At 35.6% G+C, this 17,951-nt stretch overlaps 1 protein-coding gene and 2 long non-coding RNA genes across 4 annotated transcripts; all 3 read left to right on the top strand.

Moving 5' to 3' along the window:
• Positions 1 to 5,253: 5,253 nt before the first annotated feature.
• On the top strand, positions 5,254 to 6,064 carry LOC113278649. Its single transcript, XR_003325604.1, has 3 exons — positions 5,254 to 5,300; positions 5,796 to 5,870; positions 6,001 to 6,064. It is a non-coding gene; the product is annotated as an uncharacterized LOC113278649 (long non-coding RNA).
• Positions 6,065 to 6,073: 9 nt separating this feature from the next.
• LOC113278648 lies at positions 6,074 to 7,481 on the top strand. Its single transcript, XR_003325603.1, has 3 exons — positions 6,074 to 6,117; positions 6,433 to 6,534; positions 7,425 to 7,481. It is a non-coding gene; the product is annotated as an uncharacterized LOC113278648 (long non-coding RNA).
• Positions 7,482 to 11,077: 3,596 nt separating this feature from the next.
• LOC113283634 (ribosomal protein S10, mitochondrial-like) lies at positions 11,078 to 17,657 on the top strand. Of its 2 annotated transcripts, none has more exons than XM_026532963.1 (2): positions 11,078 to 11,510; positions 17,149 to 17,657. In XM_026532963.1, exons 1-2 carry the CDS (start codon positions 11,124 to 11,126, stop codon positions 17,185 to 17,187), a joined length of 426 nt encoding a protein of 141 aa, XP_026388748.1. In that variant the 5' UTR covers positions 11,078 to 11,123; the 3' UTR covers positions 17,188 to 17,657. The 2 variants fall into 2 exon arrangements, with proteins under 2 accessions (XP_026388748.1, XP_026388749.1); XM_026532964.1 differs by lacking the exon at positions 17,149 to 17,657 and adding an exon at positions 13,049 to 13,140.
• The last annotated feature ends 294 nt before the right edge of the window (positions 17,658 to 17,951 follow it).

The raw sequence follows: 17,951 nt of genomic DNA, 5'->3' as shown, positions 1-17,951 counted from the left end.
ACCAAATGCAAATTGGTTCTAGTTATACTGTTTCAGCTTCACTAAAAATGCGAGAAATTGAGAAATACCCCCCCTTCTACTGTTTATAGAGTGGGATGAGCAAAGTAAATACCATACAACAGAATATTACAAACAACTTGAATGAGAATGACTGACTACTACGAAGGTTGGTGAGCTATGCTTATGATCCGGGCACCTTCATAGCAATATTTTGATAAAGAAAGTTTTTTACAGAACCACTGCTTGGTCTTGCTCACATTTTGAACCTTGAACCGTTTCGTAATCAAATTCCACTGTTATATCTTGCATCCCTTCTGTGTTCAAGTCCATAACCAAATTCCAAATACCGCATTCAGTAGGACACTAGCATCTATAATACTAACATTGTTTGGCATTTGGATTCGGATACATTGTCGCACCCGTCTGTAAGGAACTACAAATTTCCAATTTTCTGAAGGACACTTGGAACTGAAATGAAACTAAAATAAATTACCATGCCAACCAGAAATTCAACAACTCGAAATCGGACAGATATTAAAGAAGCTAACAAAAATCATGTTTTCAAGTACTTGAAAAGTTGAAAGATGTACCCGGACAAAGTTTAAACATGAGAGTTTCATGACATTTACAGGTCATAATATAATACCAAGATCCAGAGCTACCCGGACAAAGGTTATTGTCTTCAAGTTCATGAATCAAATAACCTCAAGTATATATACATAAATGTACATTTACCGTCATCGGAATTGTTCCATAGAGTGAGCATATATCTTCATAGATTAGAAAGGTAGAATTGAACAAGAATCCAAATGAAATCAATCACATACCTTTGTTGATGAAGTACTTGTTATGGTCTTCTTGTAGTCTTCAATCTTCAATCTTCATCCTTTAAGGATAGCTTCATTCAACTTCTTAGACATATTCTAGTCTGAAACTATCTTTAGTATACTAAATCAAGAATGCATTTTGGCAACTAAAATTGACGACTAACTTGACATACCAACGCTAGTGGGTTCAACCGAGCAGTGCTCTAACAATTACCACCTGGTAAGAAGGCATTAAGAAGAAAATAGATTTATACAGAGAAGCTGTTGCAGCAGTTAAGAATTGGGAGGTGCATCAAATGGATGTCCATAATGCATTTCTTCATGGTGATCTGGAGAAATAAGTGTATATGAAGATACCTCTGGGATTTTCCAAAGGAAATTCTAATATGGTTTGTAGAATGAAGAAATCATTGTATGGCCTAAAACAGGCGCCTAGATGTTGGTTTGCAAAGTTATCAACAACTTTGAAGAATTATGGTTTTAAACATTCATATTCAGATTATTCTCTTTTTACTATGACAAAGGAAAAGATGCAGCTTAATGTCTTAGTTTATGTTGATAATTTGATTGTGGCAGGTAGTGATCTAGTTGGAGTTCATAATTTTAAAACTTACTTGGGACAATATTTCAAGATGAAAGATATTGGAAAGTTGAAATGTTTCGTAGGATTAGAAGTGGCTCGTAGTAAACAAGGTTTCTACATATGCCAAAGGAAATATGCATTGGATATTATCATGGAAACAAGATTATTGGGAGGAAAACCTGTAGAGTTTCTAATGGAAATGAATCATCAACTGGCATTGGCAAAAGGACATGTACCTAGTGATGAGAAAAAATATAGAAGATTGGTAGGTCGTTTGATTTATCTGTCAGTCAAAAGACCAGACTTGCTTACTCAGTGTATATTTTATCACAATTTATGCAACAACCAAGAGTGGAGCATTGGGAAACAACGCTTCGTGTGGTTAAAATATTTGAAGAAGAGTCCAGCTAGGAATTTTGCTGCGCTCTGATAGTGGTCTTAATTTAAAAGGATGGTGTGATTCAGATTGGGCAATTTGTTCATTAACTCGACGTACGTTAACAAGTTGGTTTGTTCTTCTTGGTTTTCTCCTGTTTCGTGGAAGACTAAGAAGCAACATACAATCTCTCGTTCATCGGCAAAAGCAGAATACAGATCTATGGCAGCAGTAACATGTGAGTTGAAGTGGTTGAAACAATTACTTGGTGATTTGGGAGTTCACCATATGCATGAGATAAATCTATTTTGTGATAGTCAATCAACATTATACATTGCTCAGAATCCAGTATTTCTTGAGTGAACAAAACATATAGAAGTGGACTGTCATCTTGTCAGAGATGCCATAATAAGGAAGATTATATCACCCTCCTATACTCCTACAACGGTGCAATTGGTTGATATCTTCACAAAAGCCTTAGGGAAAGCTCAGTTTCAGTTTCTTTTGTCCAAGACGGGCATCTGTGATCTCCATGCTCCATCTTGAGGGAGGGTATTAGGAAATGGACTATATTTTAGGATATTCAGAGTTATATTAGGAAGAGGTTTTTGTATGATTCGAGTCTTGTGTCGTACTGATCAAGTCTTATGAATGTATAAATATCTTGCTGATTAATGAGAAAGATGGAACTTAATCGAGAATTTAACCGGTTTCGAAGAAGTAAGTTTGCAAAAACTTGTATTCAGTAATCATCGCATTGTTGGTTCATGCAATGGTTTAGTATGTTTTCTGTGGGAAAAACTATTTGCAGGTTACCCTACCTTTATTATTTGCAATCATGTTGCCGGAGAATATGTTTTTCTTCCAAGAAATAAAAATTCACAAAATTGGTTAAAAAGACCAAAATCAACAATTTCTGAGTGAAAAAGACATCTAAATTTTGATACTGTTTAAATGGACAAAAATGTAAAAATAGGCAGGATGTAAACAGTTTCATCCTACCCATTTTCAAATACTTTTTTTTATTTCTAAATCCTGCGGTTTATAATCCTTTGGGCCTCTCCACTCATTGCCAATTGGTTTTGAGTTGGATGCACGTATTCTAACATGGTATCAGAGCAGGCAATTTGCGACGAGTCTTTAGACCGCGCCTTTACTCCGCGTCACCCGATTTATTGTCCACGTGTAAGACCCAATGAGGCTACACGTGAGGGGGCGTGTTGAGATTATTAGTCCCACATTGTTTGGGAAATCTAAGATCATGCGATTTATAATCCTATGGGCCTCTCCACTTATTGCCAATTGGTTTTGAGTTGGATGCCCGTATTCTAACATGGTATCAGAGCAGGCTATTTGCGACGAGTCATTTGACCACGCCTTTACTCCGCGTCACCCGATTTAATTGTCCACGTGTTAGACCCAACGAGGCTACACGTGAGGGGGCGTGTTGAGATTATTAGTCCCACATTGTCTGGGAAATCTAAATCCTGCGGTTTATAATCCTTTGGGCCTCTCCACTCATTGTCAATTGGTTTTGAGTTGGATGCACGTATTCTAACACATCCAGTTTCATCTTTGCTATTTTTTAAGTTTAAGCTATAATGAATCCAGTTTCATTCTTGCTATTTTTTGTGTCCATTTCACCCATACTAATTTTTACTCGTCCATTAGAACTATATTTTAAAAATATTTGGACAAATGAACCATTTTCCGATAAGAAATTGCATCCAAAATGGGAGGATCCGGTAGGTGGATTTGGTTACGTCGAATCCACTAATGAGTATAAGGTTGTGAGTATCTATAATAGTTCGCTTAACAGGAAGACACGCACCCATTTGTATACTCTTGGGCCTTGGCAGTAAGGTTGGGGAGATTCATCAGTGATGAAATCCCTTACATATCGAAGAGTTCGGTTATAATGGAGCTATCCATTGGTTTTACGACTCCGTCACTGATAGAGCATGGCAGTTTGAGACTAAGATTGTGGCTTTCGATTTGGCAGATGAGGTGTTAAATCCGTCCCAGCATTACCTCAGTATTACAATACATCTAGATTGGCGTTGTTGGGAGGGAACTTATGTGTTGTTTTTCATTTTCCCGCCAGGATTGATATGTGGGTGTTAAAAAGGAAAAAGGTTGATGTATTTCTTCCGGCCAAGAAAATGATTAGACAGGATTACGACCGGACTTGGAATTGGAGTAGGGAGTTTAGGATATCCTGTGAGAGTGCCCAGCACGGTACAATCCATTTGCAGTTACGGAGAGCAATGAAGTTCTTCTATGGCGTAACGATAAATCCCATTTGGACTGCATCTACCGTCATGACATAAAATAATTCCTCACACGGACAAACTTGTTTCCTTGAAAGATCTGGGAGAAGTCTCCGACAATAACAGGAGTTCAGCACATAACAAGATATATCAATACGTAAGGGCTAAACTGTGGAACTATTAGCGCACATGTCTATTCAAATAAGCATAATATCAATAGATTGGAATTTTACTACTAGTTCTCAAACTAACAACACTACAATGGTATAACTGGATCCGCAACATCCATATAGACAAGACTAGGAGTATAATTCATTGCTGCACAGCAGTTATAATCTTCAAATCCTGTCCTTTCCAGCAACTTCCAAGTACCCAAACGTAGATTCTACATATACGATGGTCTTACTGATGATAAGCTATGAATTCTCCTTTCGTCTGGATGTATTCAACAACTTCTATGGTGCATAACTCTTGGGTTTCTATATTGAATGATATTAATGAGTCACAATTATGCGGATGGAAGTAAAATCCACAAACATAATTAATTATTCGGTTTCTATGGTGCACGTACACAAATCACTTCCTACTCCTTTTTACGTGGATGGAAGTAAAATCCACAAACATAACAAAAATTATGCGGGGGAGTCACAGTTACATGTTCTTTTGTAACCGGATTCAAAATACACCAAACTGGCGTTGGACTACATGTACTTTGGAATATTAGAAGTGAAAAATACTAGAACCCCCTACTATATGGGTTCAAACATATAGAAGCCCCACAAAATGGATCCTTCACCCTCAACTCCACACTTTCATAAAATGATATTATTAGGCCCGAAAAATCAAATTATCTTTAGATCAGGCCCATAATTAATTATTCCGAATTTTAATAATGGCAACATTGCCCTTTAGTATTTATACAAGGGAATCTCAGAAGCTTCTTTTCATTTCTGTATTCTCTTTCTCTTTCATCTTTATCTCTCTCTGTTGTAGAACAATGGTTTCTAGGGTTCCTGAGATTCATTTTCGACTGCATCAAATCTTCTTCGTCTTCATCAAATCTTCGACTGCAACAACAACGATTGATTGCATCTTCTCCTTTTATGCCTCTGTAGTTTCATTTATGTCAAAGATCGATTGAATCTGATCAAAAGATAGATCTTACGGAAGATGCAGATGATTTGTTTAGTCTAATAATTAACCAAAGAAATCGAAGAGAAACATCAGGAAAAACGAATTGAAAGGTAAGTTAATCTTCCTTTAAAGCTTTCATTAATCGATTTCGAGTTGAAAACAAATTTCTCGTGGTTTGATTTTAATGATTTTGAAAAAAAAAATGAAAATTAATCTCGATTTCATTATCTGATCCTTAATTAGAGTTTAGATCCTTAATCATGGGAAAGATGAGCATGATTTTGCGTATAAGTATCATCTTCTCTTAAGGATTTTAGGGTTTTCAGAACCTATATCTTCATTTTTTTTTTTAATTAACCTATCCTAATTGAAATCGAAGCATAGATCTACAATTTTCTACTCACTCTGGTTGTTTTGATTTAGATTTTTTGAAAAAACTTGAACAAAAAATCCATATCTATTCGTCGTAAATCTTAATTTGTAGCTACGATCTAAAATAATGTTTTGAGATTCAGTATCAAAGAATCATTGTCTCTGTTACCCATAGATTTGATTTGATTTTTCATCCACTCATATGAACTGGTCTGGTGATGTTGGTGGTGCAGGTAGGGGTTCTTTAGGAGGATGAGGAGGCACTGGTGATATCAGAATTGATAAATTGAATGAGAACTGCTTCATTGGTTAGTTTGTTTATCCAAGTGGCTATAGATGAAACAACAGAAAACACTCTTGAATCACAAAAGAGTTTGATTGCTCAATTGTTGTACTTTTCTGAGAAATTAGAAAGCTCTGATTCATCCATATCACCAGGCTCATATGTGTTGACATATATGAAAGAAAGCAGTGCTGAGAAGTAGAAGTCAACTGATAAAGATGATTATAGGTACTTCATTTCAGATGCCATGCTGCCAATGTTTTGCTCTTGAGGTAAATTTTTTGGTTGTTTCTCACTGGTTGTGTCTTAGTTATTTGGTTGTTAGGTACTTCATTTTCCGATGTCATGCTGCAAATGTTTTGGTTACTCTGCAAATGTTGGAAGTATGTTTAATCTGTTTTTTACGTGGTCCTAGGTCTGTTTTGGATACTCTGCAAATTTTGGTCATCATTGTAACTAATTTTGTTGTTTGATATACAAAGGTGTCCTCGTTAAGCATTTGATTCTCTGAAATTTAAGTATAATTTGTACAACTGACCCAATTTGATAAATTTCATCTAACATGCTTATCTGTTATATTTATGTAGCTGCTCTGAGATAGGAGATCGCAGATGAAACAAATAAAGGGACATGACGCTCCAAATCTATCTCTACCGATCCAATTCATCTCAGTATCTATTCTCCCAATGGTAAGATGGCTTTAAAAAACACTGAAGTGTAACTGCGGCTTACACATGCCATATGCATGTGTAACTTCCTATTACATATGCTTATGACATATGTAACTGCGAATTACACATGATATATGAATGTGTAACTGCCGATTACATGTAGTACAGTTTTCTTGTGTATGAACTTTTACCAGGTTTCCCACTTCACAGTGTAAGGCTTTTTTACCAGCATAGTATTGGTAGACTATGGATGTGTAACTAGTAGTTACACATGCTAATTAGATGTGTAACTTCTAGTTACACAAGCTAAATTGATGTGTATATATTAGTTACACATGCAAAATAGATGTGTAACTATGCTAATTTGATGGGATATGCATATGTAACCTAATATGAAACTTCTATCCGTTATTAGTTGATTGAAATAGCATAAAATTTCATGTTTGAGCTTATGTTGGTTGGATAAGTAGTAGCTTTTAGAGTCTCTAGTTTACATGGGTTATTTTCATAGTGTTGTAATGCTTAGTTTTTTTTCTTTGTCACTGGTCTTGCTGAGCTTGTATTTCAGTAGTTATATGGATGTGTAACTAGTAGTTACACAAGCTATATGGATGTGTAACTGCTAGTTACACATGCTGTAAAACCACATATATTACTCAAGAAAACTTGAAAGATGGAGTTTATGTTTCTTCCACTTGCTAGATGGTTTTATCCTTTGTTCAGTCCCATAGCTTCGTGCAAGTACATTCTTTTGGAAGTTTGTTATGTCGTATTCTGCGAAACTTGTATGACATGAAATGAGAACATATAACTATTACATATTATGCATTAGACGAGCAAAAATGATATCATGTGGTTGCATAGGATATTTCAGTTTAATGATTTTATTATGTTTAATGTTTCAGCAGTTTCTAATGCAGAAAAGCGACTCTGGAGCATAGTCAAGTCCAGATCATTAGACTCCAATGCTTAATGAGAAGGAGAAAGCTAAAGCTGAGATACATCATATGTTGTAAGTGTCATTTATCTTATTTATTGAGCAACTCTATGTGATATCCCTGTTTCTAGCGCTGATGAAGATAATTTATATGCTCTGAGTACACAAGCATATGGATGTGTAACTGGAGATTACACAAGCCATATGCAAGTGTAACTGCCGTTTACATAAGCCATTACATGTGTACCTGCTAAGCACCATGAAACCCAACTGTTTCAGTTAGCGTGTTCATCTTGAGTAGCATTATTGTGTTAGTGAAATTCTTTGTATGAAGGATCTCCTCTGGCTAATAAGTGGCGGTGGTGGTATATGTGCAGGTTTTGGAGCCGGTGGTGGTGGTGGTGTTGTAGTTGGAGCTAAGGTGAGGATATGCCTTTGTTATATACTTTTTGCTGTTAAATTTTGATGGATAATATGCCACCAAGAGTTTCTGATGCGCATTATATGTTGCATACATGTTTTGATTTCCATTTGCGAGATTGATGAATATGTTTCTTGTGCTGAATTGCTTTTAGATTCGGATATTGATTTTGGTTTTCACTTTGAAAATTTTAGGGATCTTGTATTGTCTGGTACTGACTACTGTGCTGCAATTTTCAGGGTGATGAATTGTTTCATAAGAAGCATGGGATTCATATATCTGGGAATAGTGTGTCGTTGCCACCTCAGAGGTAAAAGCTCAACCCTGTTGACTTAATCATTTGTCCTTCATATGAGATGATAATTCTTGAAAACCACATTTTAGATCTCAATTACATGCCTCAAACAATGTATAATAATGATGCATTATCTCCAGATTACAGAATGGTAGGATAATACTGATTATTAGACTGATTAGATACATGTGTAACTCTTAGTTACACAAGTGAGATGCATGTGTAACTATTAGTTACACATGCTAATTAGATGTGTAGATACCAGTTACACATGCAAATTAGATGTGTAGTTTCTACTTAGATGTGTAACTTTTACTTACACATACTGATTTTGGGTACACATATCAATATGTATGTGTAACTCCTAGCTACACTAGTCATATGCATGTGTAACTGCTAGCTACACTAGCTATATGCAAAAAATAGACATCAAAAAGAAAACACAAAAAAATACAATTATTACTTTAATATTCATTTACAATAATTTCTTAGCATGTGTAACTAGAAGTTACACACGCATCTGTTTAGTGTAATTGAGAGTTACATGTGTCTATCTAGTGTAACTGAGAGTTACACATGCATCTGACTTGTGTATTCAGCGTCAACTCCAGTTCCAGCGAGACCATTACCACGTTTAGGGTGATGAATTGTTTCATAAGAAGCATGGGATTCATATATCTGGGAATAGTGTGTCGTTGCCACCTCAGAGGTAAAAGCTCAACCCTGTTGACTTAATCATTTGTCCTTCATATGAGATGATAATTCTTGAAAACCACATTTTAGATCTCAATTACATGCCTCAAACAATGTATAATAATGATGCATTATCTCCAGATTACAGAATGGTAGGATAATACTGATTATTAGACTGATTAGATACATGTGTAACTCTTAGTTACACAAGTGAGATGCATGTGTAACTATTAGTTACACATGCTAATTAGATGTGTAGATACCAGTTACACATGCAAATTAGATGTGTAGTTTCTACTTAGATGTGTAACTTTTACTTACACATACTGATTTTGGGTACACATATCAATATGTATGTGTAACTCCTAGTTACACTAGTCATATGCATGTGTAACTGCTAGCTACACTAGCCATATGAATGTGTATCTCCTAGTTACACATGTTATATGCATGTGTAACTCTCAGTTACACAATTCAGATGCATGTGTAACCGCTAGCTACACTAGTCAGATGCTTGTGAAACTGAAATATACATTGTTTTATGTACTGTTCATTTTAATCGTATAAATACTGATTGCTTGTTGTTATATTTCAGGTTTTAGATAACTTCATAAAAGCTAATTGCTTAAACGTGGTAATGGTCTCGCTGGAACTGGAGTTGACGCTGAATACACAAGTCAGATGCATGTGTAACTCCTAGTTACATAATTCAGATGCATGTGTATCTGCAAGTTACACATGTTAATTAGATGTGTAACTTTTACTTACACATACTGATTTTGGGTACACATATCAATATGTATGTGTAACTCCTAGTTACACTAGTCATATGCATGTGTAACTGCTAGCTACACTAGCCAGATGAATGTGTATCTCCTAGTTACACATGTTATATGCATGTGTATCTCTCAGTTACACAATTCAGATGCATGTGTAACCGCTAGCTACACTAGTCAGATGCTTGTGAAACTGAAATATACATTGTTTTATGTACTGTTCATTTTAATCGTATAAATACTGATTGCTTGTTGTTATATTTCAGGTTTTAGATAACTTCATAAAAGCTAATTGCTTAAACGTGGTAATGGTCTCGCTGGAACTGGAGTTGACGCTGAATACACAAGTCAGATGCATGTGTAACTCTCAGTTACACTAGATAGACACATATGTAACTCTCAATTACACTAAACAGATGCGTGTGTAACTTCTAGTTACACATGCTAAGAAATTATTGTAAATGAATATTAAAGTAATAACTTTTTTTTTGTGTTTTTTTTTGATGTCTATTTATTTGCATATATATACAAGTGTAACTTTGCATTACACATATCATAAGGATGTGTAACTTCTGTTTACACATGCCATATGCATGTGTAACTTCTGTTTACACCTTCGCACTGTATTTTAATAATTTCGGGCCTAGATTTAATAATTTTGGGCCTAGATTTAAATTTTATTTAATTATGGGCTTGACAATATGCATAAGGGTATCAAGGTCTTTTAAAAACTCAGGGCCTAGATTTAAACTTTTTTTAATTAAGGGCCTCATATTATGGGTTATCCATGGGTTGGGTCTGAGCCTAATTTCCCCGAAAACCCTTCGTATGAACTCCAGAGACCAACCGGCCCGCCGCAATACTCATTGAATGAACTAATAGCTAAGCTTGTAGCAACATTCTCATCTTTACCGTCAAAAAGAAAAAGCTTGATGTCACTGTCATCTTCCTCATCATTAAGAGATTGCACAACAATGTCTGGAGTAGATCCGTCGAGGTGTGCACGCTTTGTCGTTAAGTGACATAATAAGTCATTTTGCTGCCACAACTGGAAGATGAATCTGCTGGAAGTCTAAGGAGTATGTCGCTCATGATACCAGGAGGAAGATAAGGCATCATAGGACCTTCCTCCTCAATTGCTTCGACACATTCATTGGAGACGGCTTCTGGTAACTCTACATGAAGAGTTGCACAAGCCATTGCTTTCTTCTTCTTTTTTTGGTAAGAAATTGAAAAGAGAATACAATATTTATAGAGCCGACGTATACCAAGAAACAGAAACAAGAGTAAGAATAGAAATCGGAATTGGAAAAGGAAATCACTCAGAGACTCGGTGTTAAATCACAAACCGGTTCCCTTAAACTCTTGGGCCTGGGTTTGAAACAGGAAAGCCTTTTTATGTATGTTTTTATCTTAATCATTTCTGTAGTGTAGAGAGAGAAATCAGGAAATCTTCTTCAGATTTCTTGAACCCTAAATCACAAAATGGCAACAAAAAATCCATCAAAAACCCTAGTAAATCTCTGCAGATTTCACAGATCTCTGAGTACATCATCGTCCTCATCATCATCAACTCAATCTCAAAAGCTTATTGCGAAAACTCAGGCATTCTCATCGCCATCTGATTCATCATCATCGAAAGGTTTGATTAGATTGCCTGAAAGAAGGAAGGTTTATACAGTAAACAGATCACCACATATTGATAAGAAATCAAGAGAGCAATTTGAGATGAGAATTAAGAGTCAATATCAGGTTATTAAAGTATCACCAGGTGAATTACAGAACAAGTATTTTTGGTTGAAGAGACAGCGGTTGTCTGGTGCTCAGTTTGAACTTCAGTTTAATACTAAGACTCGCCTGGATCTTAAAAGGGTAAGCCCTTATATGAATCCTAAATCTCTCTTTTCAGCTTCATTTATTTGGGGCTTAATTTGATTTGTTGTTATTGTTATTCTGCATTACTTTTATCATGATTTGTTTGTGTATGGTTCCAATTCTAGGGTTTAATTTGTTTGTGTATGGTTCCAATTCTAGGGTTCAACTAAGATATTTTTAACCAGTAAAGATGAAATTTAGGCTACTGGACTAGTCATATGAAAGAGGACACACTTACTTTGGAGTAATTCAACCTAGAATTATTAGTCTAGAATCTCTGAATCTGTATTACATTTTGATTCAACCTAAAATTCTCTCACTAGAACCGAATGGGTACTCATAGAAATCTTGTTTTATAGGATTTGATTTGGAACTTGGGTTTTGAAATAGACGAGACTAGAGAGTAAACTGTTATTTTGTTTGATTAATTTTAAGCAATTATCACAGATGTACTTTAATGATGGAAATGTATCATGTAAATCAAGTATTGTACATCTGTGATGTAACTTTACCTCCCAGTGAATGGAAAAAAATCTCTAATCTCTAATCTCTTTACCTCCCATTGAATAGCTAGAATCAGTAACTTGTGTGAAACCAAAGTAGGCCTTTAATGTTCAAAGTCTTGATTAAGGCTTTAACTCGTTTACTGGGATAGTTCTGGAAGCTACTTAGAACCTTAGACTATTGGTTTTTCTTGCTATTAGTAATAACAGATTTTAAGCAAAGTCTCCAAAGGGGTTAACCAGAGCTGAAATACTTTGAAATGGATGATAACCCCATGTTCATTTTGTTACTCGCTGATCTTTAAAATCTGGTGAAAGTATAAGAACCTAGACTTAGCTATTCAGGAAAATTTCATGATTTTTTTGTCTTCCTTATATTATGAATCTGAGTAAATTTCCATTGGTTTTAAATAATTTATCTCATATTGAATTGATGTAGAAATATGTTAACTGGTGTTGCTGCTATAGATATCGAACATGATCAGAACTTGGATTACATGTATCCTTAATATCAAACTCAACTGCAACAAATCTAGGTCTCAAAATTAGACAAAACTAGAGTAAAGTGTTATCCAATTAGCTGTGTTTTCACCTGTTTCAAATGGATTTGAGTTGTAGTGTTTGTTTGATTTGTAAGCAATTTATAATCAACTATCGTCTATTAGTGCATTGGAGTAATTCAACGAATAATTCCTAATCAAATGTGTAATCCTAGAATTCTTGGAGTGAAGGAGTTGATTTGAAACTTAAGCCTACCTTTCTACATTCAATTGATTTGAAATCCTAGCTCCATTCAGTTTCTGAACCACAGTAATTGGTAAACAACTAAACACTACTTAATGTATAGAGCTAGGCTAAATAAAGGTACCAAAAAAAGAATCCTGTTGAAATATCTCATATGAATTGCATTTTGGCAAGCACTAATGTTGATGGTACTTGATATACAAAACAATCTTATATGATTTTCATATGCCAAGAATGGCACATATGGCTTTTGTCTAATATCTTTTAGTGATTTGGGCCAACTTGCAGTTGTCAAAGGTGGCTCAGGAGTCAATTTATACTTGATATCCTTATAAATATCGAACTCAACTGCAACAAATTTAGGTTCCGAAGTTAGACTAAATTAGAATTAAGTGTTATTTTATTAGTTGTATTCTGACCCCTTTTAAATAGATTTAAATCTTAAGTCACAGTGTTTATAAATGATATCGTTTGATTTATAAGCAATTTATAATGGAAATATACCATGTAAATCAAGTACCTTACATTTAAGATTAACTTTTTAAGGGGTTAGGACATATATGATGCAAAAGATCACTTTATTCTTCTCCTGCATCATCTAGTTTTCCCGATAGATAGCTGGAATTGAAATCTTTTTTTTTTTTGTGGAAACCAAAGGAGCGTTTACACTTCAAAGCGTAGATTGAAGCTTGAATTTGTTTACTAGGATCCTTCTGGAAGCTACTTAGAAGCCCAGTTTTGGTTTTTCTTGCTCTTAATAATAACAGATTTTAAGCTAAGTTTCCAAGCGATTAACTAGAGTTGAAAATAGTTTTAAATGAATGGAAACCAATGGTGTGCCCATATGATTGCTTCTAGTAAAGCTTTTAATTCTGCCTGCTTGCTATCCTTAGTTGGAAAAAACCATGTGTCCTTCTCACTCAGGTGTTTTGTTATCTTGTGCACCCATGCACAAGATAACAGCCAATCATTGCGGAAATGCAAAAAATAATTTTAAGAACATGAGAGATGATGTTAATTTGCATTGGAGAATGCAAATGTTAATAAATTTTCTACATTCTCCAATGCAAACAACATCACCTCTCATGCTTTTTAATTGTTTTTTGCATTTTCCAATGCAATGATTGGCTGTTATCTTGTGCATGGGTGCACAAGATAACAAAACCACTCAGAAGCGTAGTTTCTTGTTTTCCTTGCTCTTAGTAGTAACATATTATAAGCAAAGGTTTCCAAAGGATTCACCAGAGTTGAAAATACTTTAAAATGAATGATAACTGATGTTGTGCCCATATGATTGCTTCTAGTAAAGCTTTTGGCTCTGCCTGCTTGCTATCCTTAGTTGCTGTTTGTAGTTCTCGAGATCCATAATTAATATTAGAATCCCGATGCACACAGTGACATTAGCAGTTGTAAAGGGAGCATCAGAATATGTGGATGTGTTAGGATGATGATTCCATGTTGTGAGCTGTAGTTCAACGTGTGTGTAGTAGCATTGCTAGGAAGCGAAGGTTTGTATGAATGCATTCTTCTATCTTGTTTATAGTCGCAGTAGGGAGGGTAGGTAACCCAGATGCACCACTCTGCTATTATTGTTGTAGTAATATTGGTGGACGCTGTGGTGGTGAGGAGACTTCAGGCCATGTAGAGAAACTCTGACCTGGTTGGAGCTGTACTGCTGTAGAAGTATCATAGGAGACCAAACCCACACCAAACAGCTCTTGGAAATTCTTAGTCTTGCTGGCTTAGGGGATATGTATCAATGGAGGGGCCAAATCTGCTTCAGTGGTGATTAAATAGAAGAGTTCCTTGTGAGTGTTTCCATTGACATTATATGACACTTTTAGATGTCATAATGAGAGCCTTTTTGTGGGTTTTTTTTTGTAGTTAAAAGGTGAGGTTGAGCAGTTATAAGTAACTTGGAAATAAGTAGATTTAACAGTTAAGTCTCAGTGGTTATCATCTGCCTGTGATTTGTATTTGCACCTTGAATGGGACATCTAACTTGGGTAGTATCCTTGATGACTGAAGAAGGAAAAGTGCTGCATTATGTTCATGTTTCTCTTGAGTTTTTTATCGTGATTCATATCAAATTGCTTTTTCTGACTTGAAGACGCGTCTTTTCATTCTTATTAGCTAACTGTTTCTAGAAAATGGATTGAAAACTCCATAACTATGGCTTGCATAATCTCAAAGTTGGTGCTCTGTAGCTTTTAGTGTGTATAATCTGCTGTTACGTATTAGGTTTGGTATAATGTTTGATGACTTCATCTACTTTGTTGTGTGTGCTTAGTCCGGATTAGTCTCTCGAAAACCAATTGAAGAAGATTGGAAAGGCGTAGCAATGAGTGGTTACACACGATGTTATGAAGATTACAGTGAACTATATGAAGTTGCTTTCTATGGATCACTATTAATTATACCTCCGAACGTCCTGCATAACCACCTGTATAGTTCATTCCACCTCCTAACTTAGTGTGCACAGCCACTTGACATTGTTTTCCCGAACCTGTTTACATATATGCACTGCTATCTAGCATTAGAAATCAACAGACATTCATAATTTTGAGACAAGCTAGCCTCGTCCATCTCTGTTGTACATAATTTTGACTGCTTTTACAAAATATTTGCAGTCTTCAACAAGGTGGATGTTAATAAGATGATGCTATTTCTCCCATATGATTGCTTATAATAAAGTTTCCGATTCTGCCTGCTTGCTATCCTTAGTTACTGATAGTAGTGCTTCAGTGCCTGCCTGCAGAAGTTAATATGACAACAGTGACAATAGCATTTGTAAAGGAAGCATCAGAATATGTATCCGTGTTGTGAGCTGCAGTTCAATGTGTGTGTAGTAGCATTATTAGGAAAAATAGTTTTTCAGGAATGCATTCTTTTAAACCTTGACCCTTCGAAATGGAATTAAGTCGTAGTATTTATAGTTTGATTTTCTAAGCAATTTATAATGGAACTGTACCGTATAAGTCAAGTACCGTACATCTTTGATGCAACTCTTAATCCGTTGGTAAAGGGGTTAGGACATATATCTTCTCTAGTCTCTCTATCTCCCATCAGATACTGGATTTGTTAGTTTGTGTGGAAATCAAACTAGGCTTTTACAGTTCAAAGTCTTGATTGAGGCTTGAATTTGTTTACTGGGATGGTTCTGGAAGCTACTCAGGAGCCTAGTTTCTAGTTTTTCTTGCTCTTAGTAATGACAGATTTTAAGCGAATTTTCCAAAGGATTAATAGTTTGAAATGAATGATAACCGATGTTCGTTTCGTTACCAATTGAGTTTGGAATTTAGTAAAATTACAAGAACTTGTACTTGGTCAGTCAGGTTATCCTGGAAAAATTCCTGAAAAAATTTCTTATCTTATGATTCTGAGTCCCCATTGGTTTTAAGTAACTTATCTCGTATGTATCATTTGAGTTGGAGTTGAAATATGTTAACTGGTGTTGTTCCCTTAATTCTGGTTTCTTGGAGAGATTAAGAAGAAACAGGATTTAAGTTTAATCCTAGGCTTTGTCGCATAGGTCTGAGTTCTTGATGGTTTTGAACTTGATGTCTATGTTTTTGGAAGTAACGAAAACAGTTAGTCCCTCTGTTTATGGGAAAGAGATACTATCTCTTTCCCAGTTTGGCCTATTTTTAGGCTAAAAAGAATAAGTGATAGTATCTCTTTTCCATAAGCAGAGAGTATCTTTTCTTATTGAACAACCATATAGGAAATCTAATGCTTCTTCATGTGTTATTTTTTCTCTCATTATTTTCAGTTGTTTCAAGTGTTTCTAGTTTTTACCTTTCGGGAAATTCATCAACCGTTCCTTTAGTTCAGTTTTCTCTTATTATATCCTCTGCCAGTATCCATCTATTCTGGTGGATGTATGAAACTTGCTTGGTTTTCTTTAGTTGTTGCTGCAACTTAAGGGTTAATGCATATGAGTTTCGTTTTTCAGTTCAATTTCTTTACAGGTTTCTGCTCATTTCCAATTTAATACTCATTAGAACATCTAAGCTCTCTGAAGAACAGCTGATTTAGTGTTTGAACAGCTAAGTTAGGGTAGAATAATTGTGTAGAATATGGTTTTTACATGCATGTTAGCAGCTTCGAGAAACCTTTGCTGTCTGGTAACTTTTACATTTACCAGGAGAATCGGTACACACTATATAGCCTACGTGATTACATTTACCACGAAGAATAGAGCTAGATTGAAGAATGGTACCAAAATAAGAATCCTGTTGAAATATCTCATATGAATTGCACTTGACAAACAGTAATGTTGATGGTACTTTGATATACAAAAACTATTATATATGGTGCTTTATATGCCAAGAATGGCACTTATGGCATTTGTCTAATATCTTTTATTGATTTTGGCCAACTTGCAGTTGTCAAAGGTGGTGGCTCAGGAGTCACCTCAAGAGTAGAGTGTGCAGGGAACTGGTCTTGCTAGGCTGTAGTAGAATGAGCTAAACAGAACCGTATTCAGGAAGTGTTCCTGCTAGAGACAACTGGAACATGTGCTGCTAATACTGTGGGCAGGCGAAGTCAAGTGATTCTGGACAAAGTTTGTTATCTTGTAGCAATTAATAGTGACTTATCGAGGTTAAGTATATTGGTAGAGCATGTAAATGGCAGACTTCATAGCCAAAGAATCTAGGCAGTAGTATGATAGTTGGTTGATTATAAACCAAGCCTTTCTCTGTGGTTGTGAATTCGGATCTGTCTGATGAGATTGGCCTGTGGATGTCATGATGGGAGTGAATCCTACTGATAAATTTTGACAATTTTCTATTCACCGGAAGAAATCATGTAGTGACTGCAGTTTGTACTTTACTTGCTTTTTCTTAAAATAAATCAATTTTGGCCTCTGGTTGCAGACCAGTTAAGATGGTTAGGGCTGTTTATTCTTGACCTCTCGGTATCTCGGTCTCCCTCTTGTGGCCGTTATTTTGTGTTTATGTGTGGGCTCTCATGTTTCTGCTTGGTTGGGGAATGATGCGACTGTAAACGACTTGAACTCTCCGACTCCAAGAGTTCCTGTTATTTTTACTGCACAGTCCTTGGACGGTTAAGGCCAGTTGGAGTGATTCATTCAATCAATCCATGATTTTGTTTGGCAGAAAAATACCAGGTATTTTCATGGAATTGAATGTCAAGATCTGTCTCGTGTTTCTGTTTTATTTGATAA

The sequence above is a fragment of the Papaver somniferum genome, chromosome 5 (assembly GCF_003573695.1).
Source record: "Papaver somniferum cultivar HN1 chromosome 5, ASM357369v1, whole genome shotgun sequence".
Classification (NCBI taxonomy): Eukaryota; Viridiplantae; Streptophyta; class Magnoliopsida; order Ranunculales; family Papaveraceae; genus Papaver; species Papaver somniferum.
This window is presented reverse-complemented; position numbering and strand designations above follow the sequence as displayed.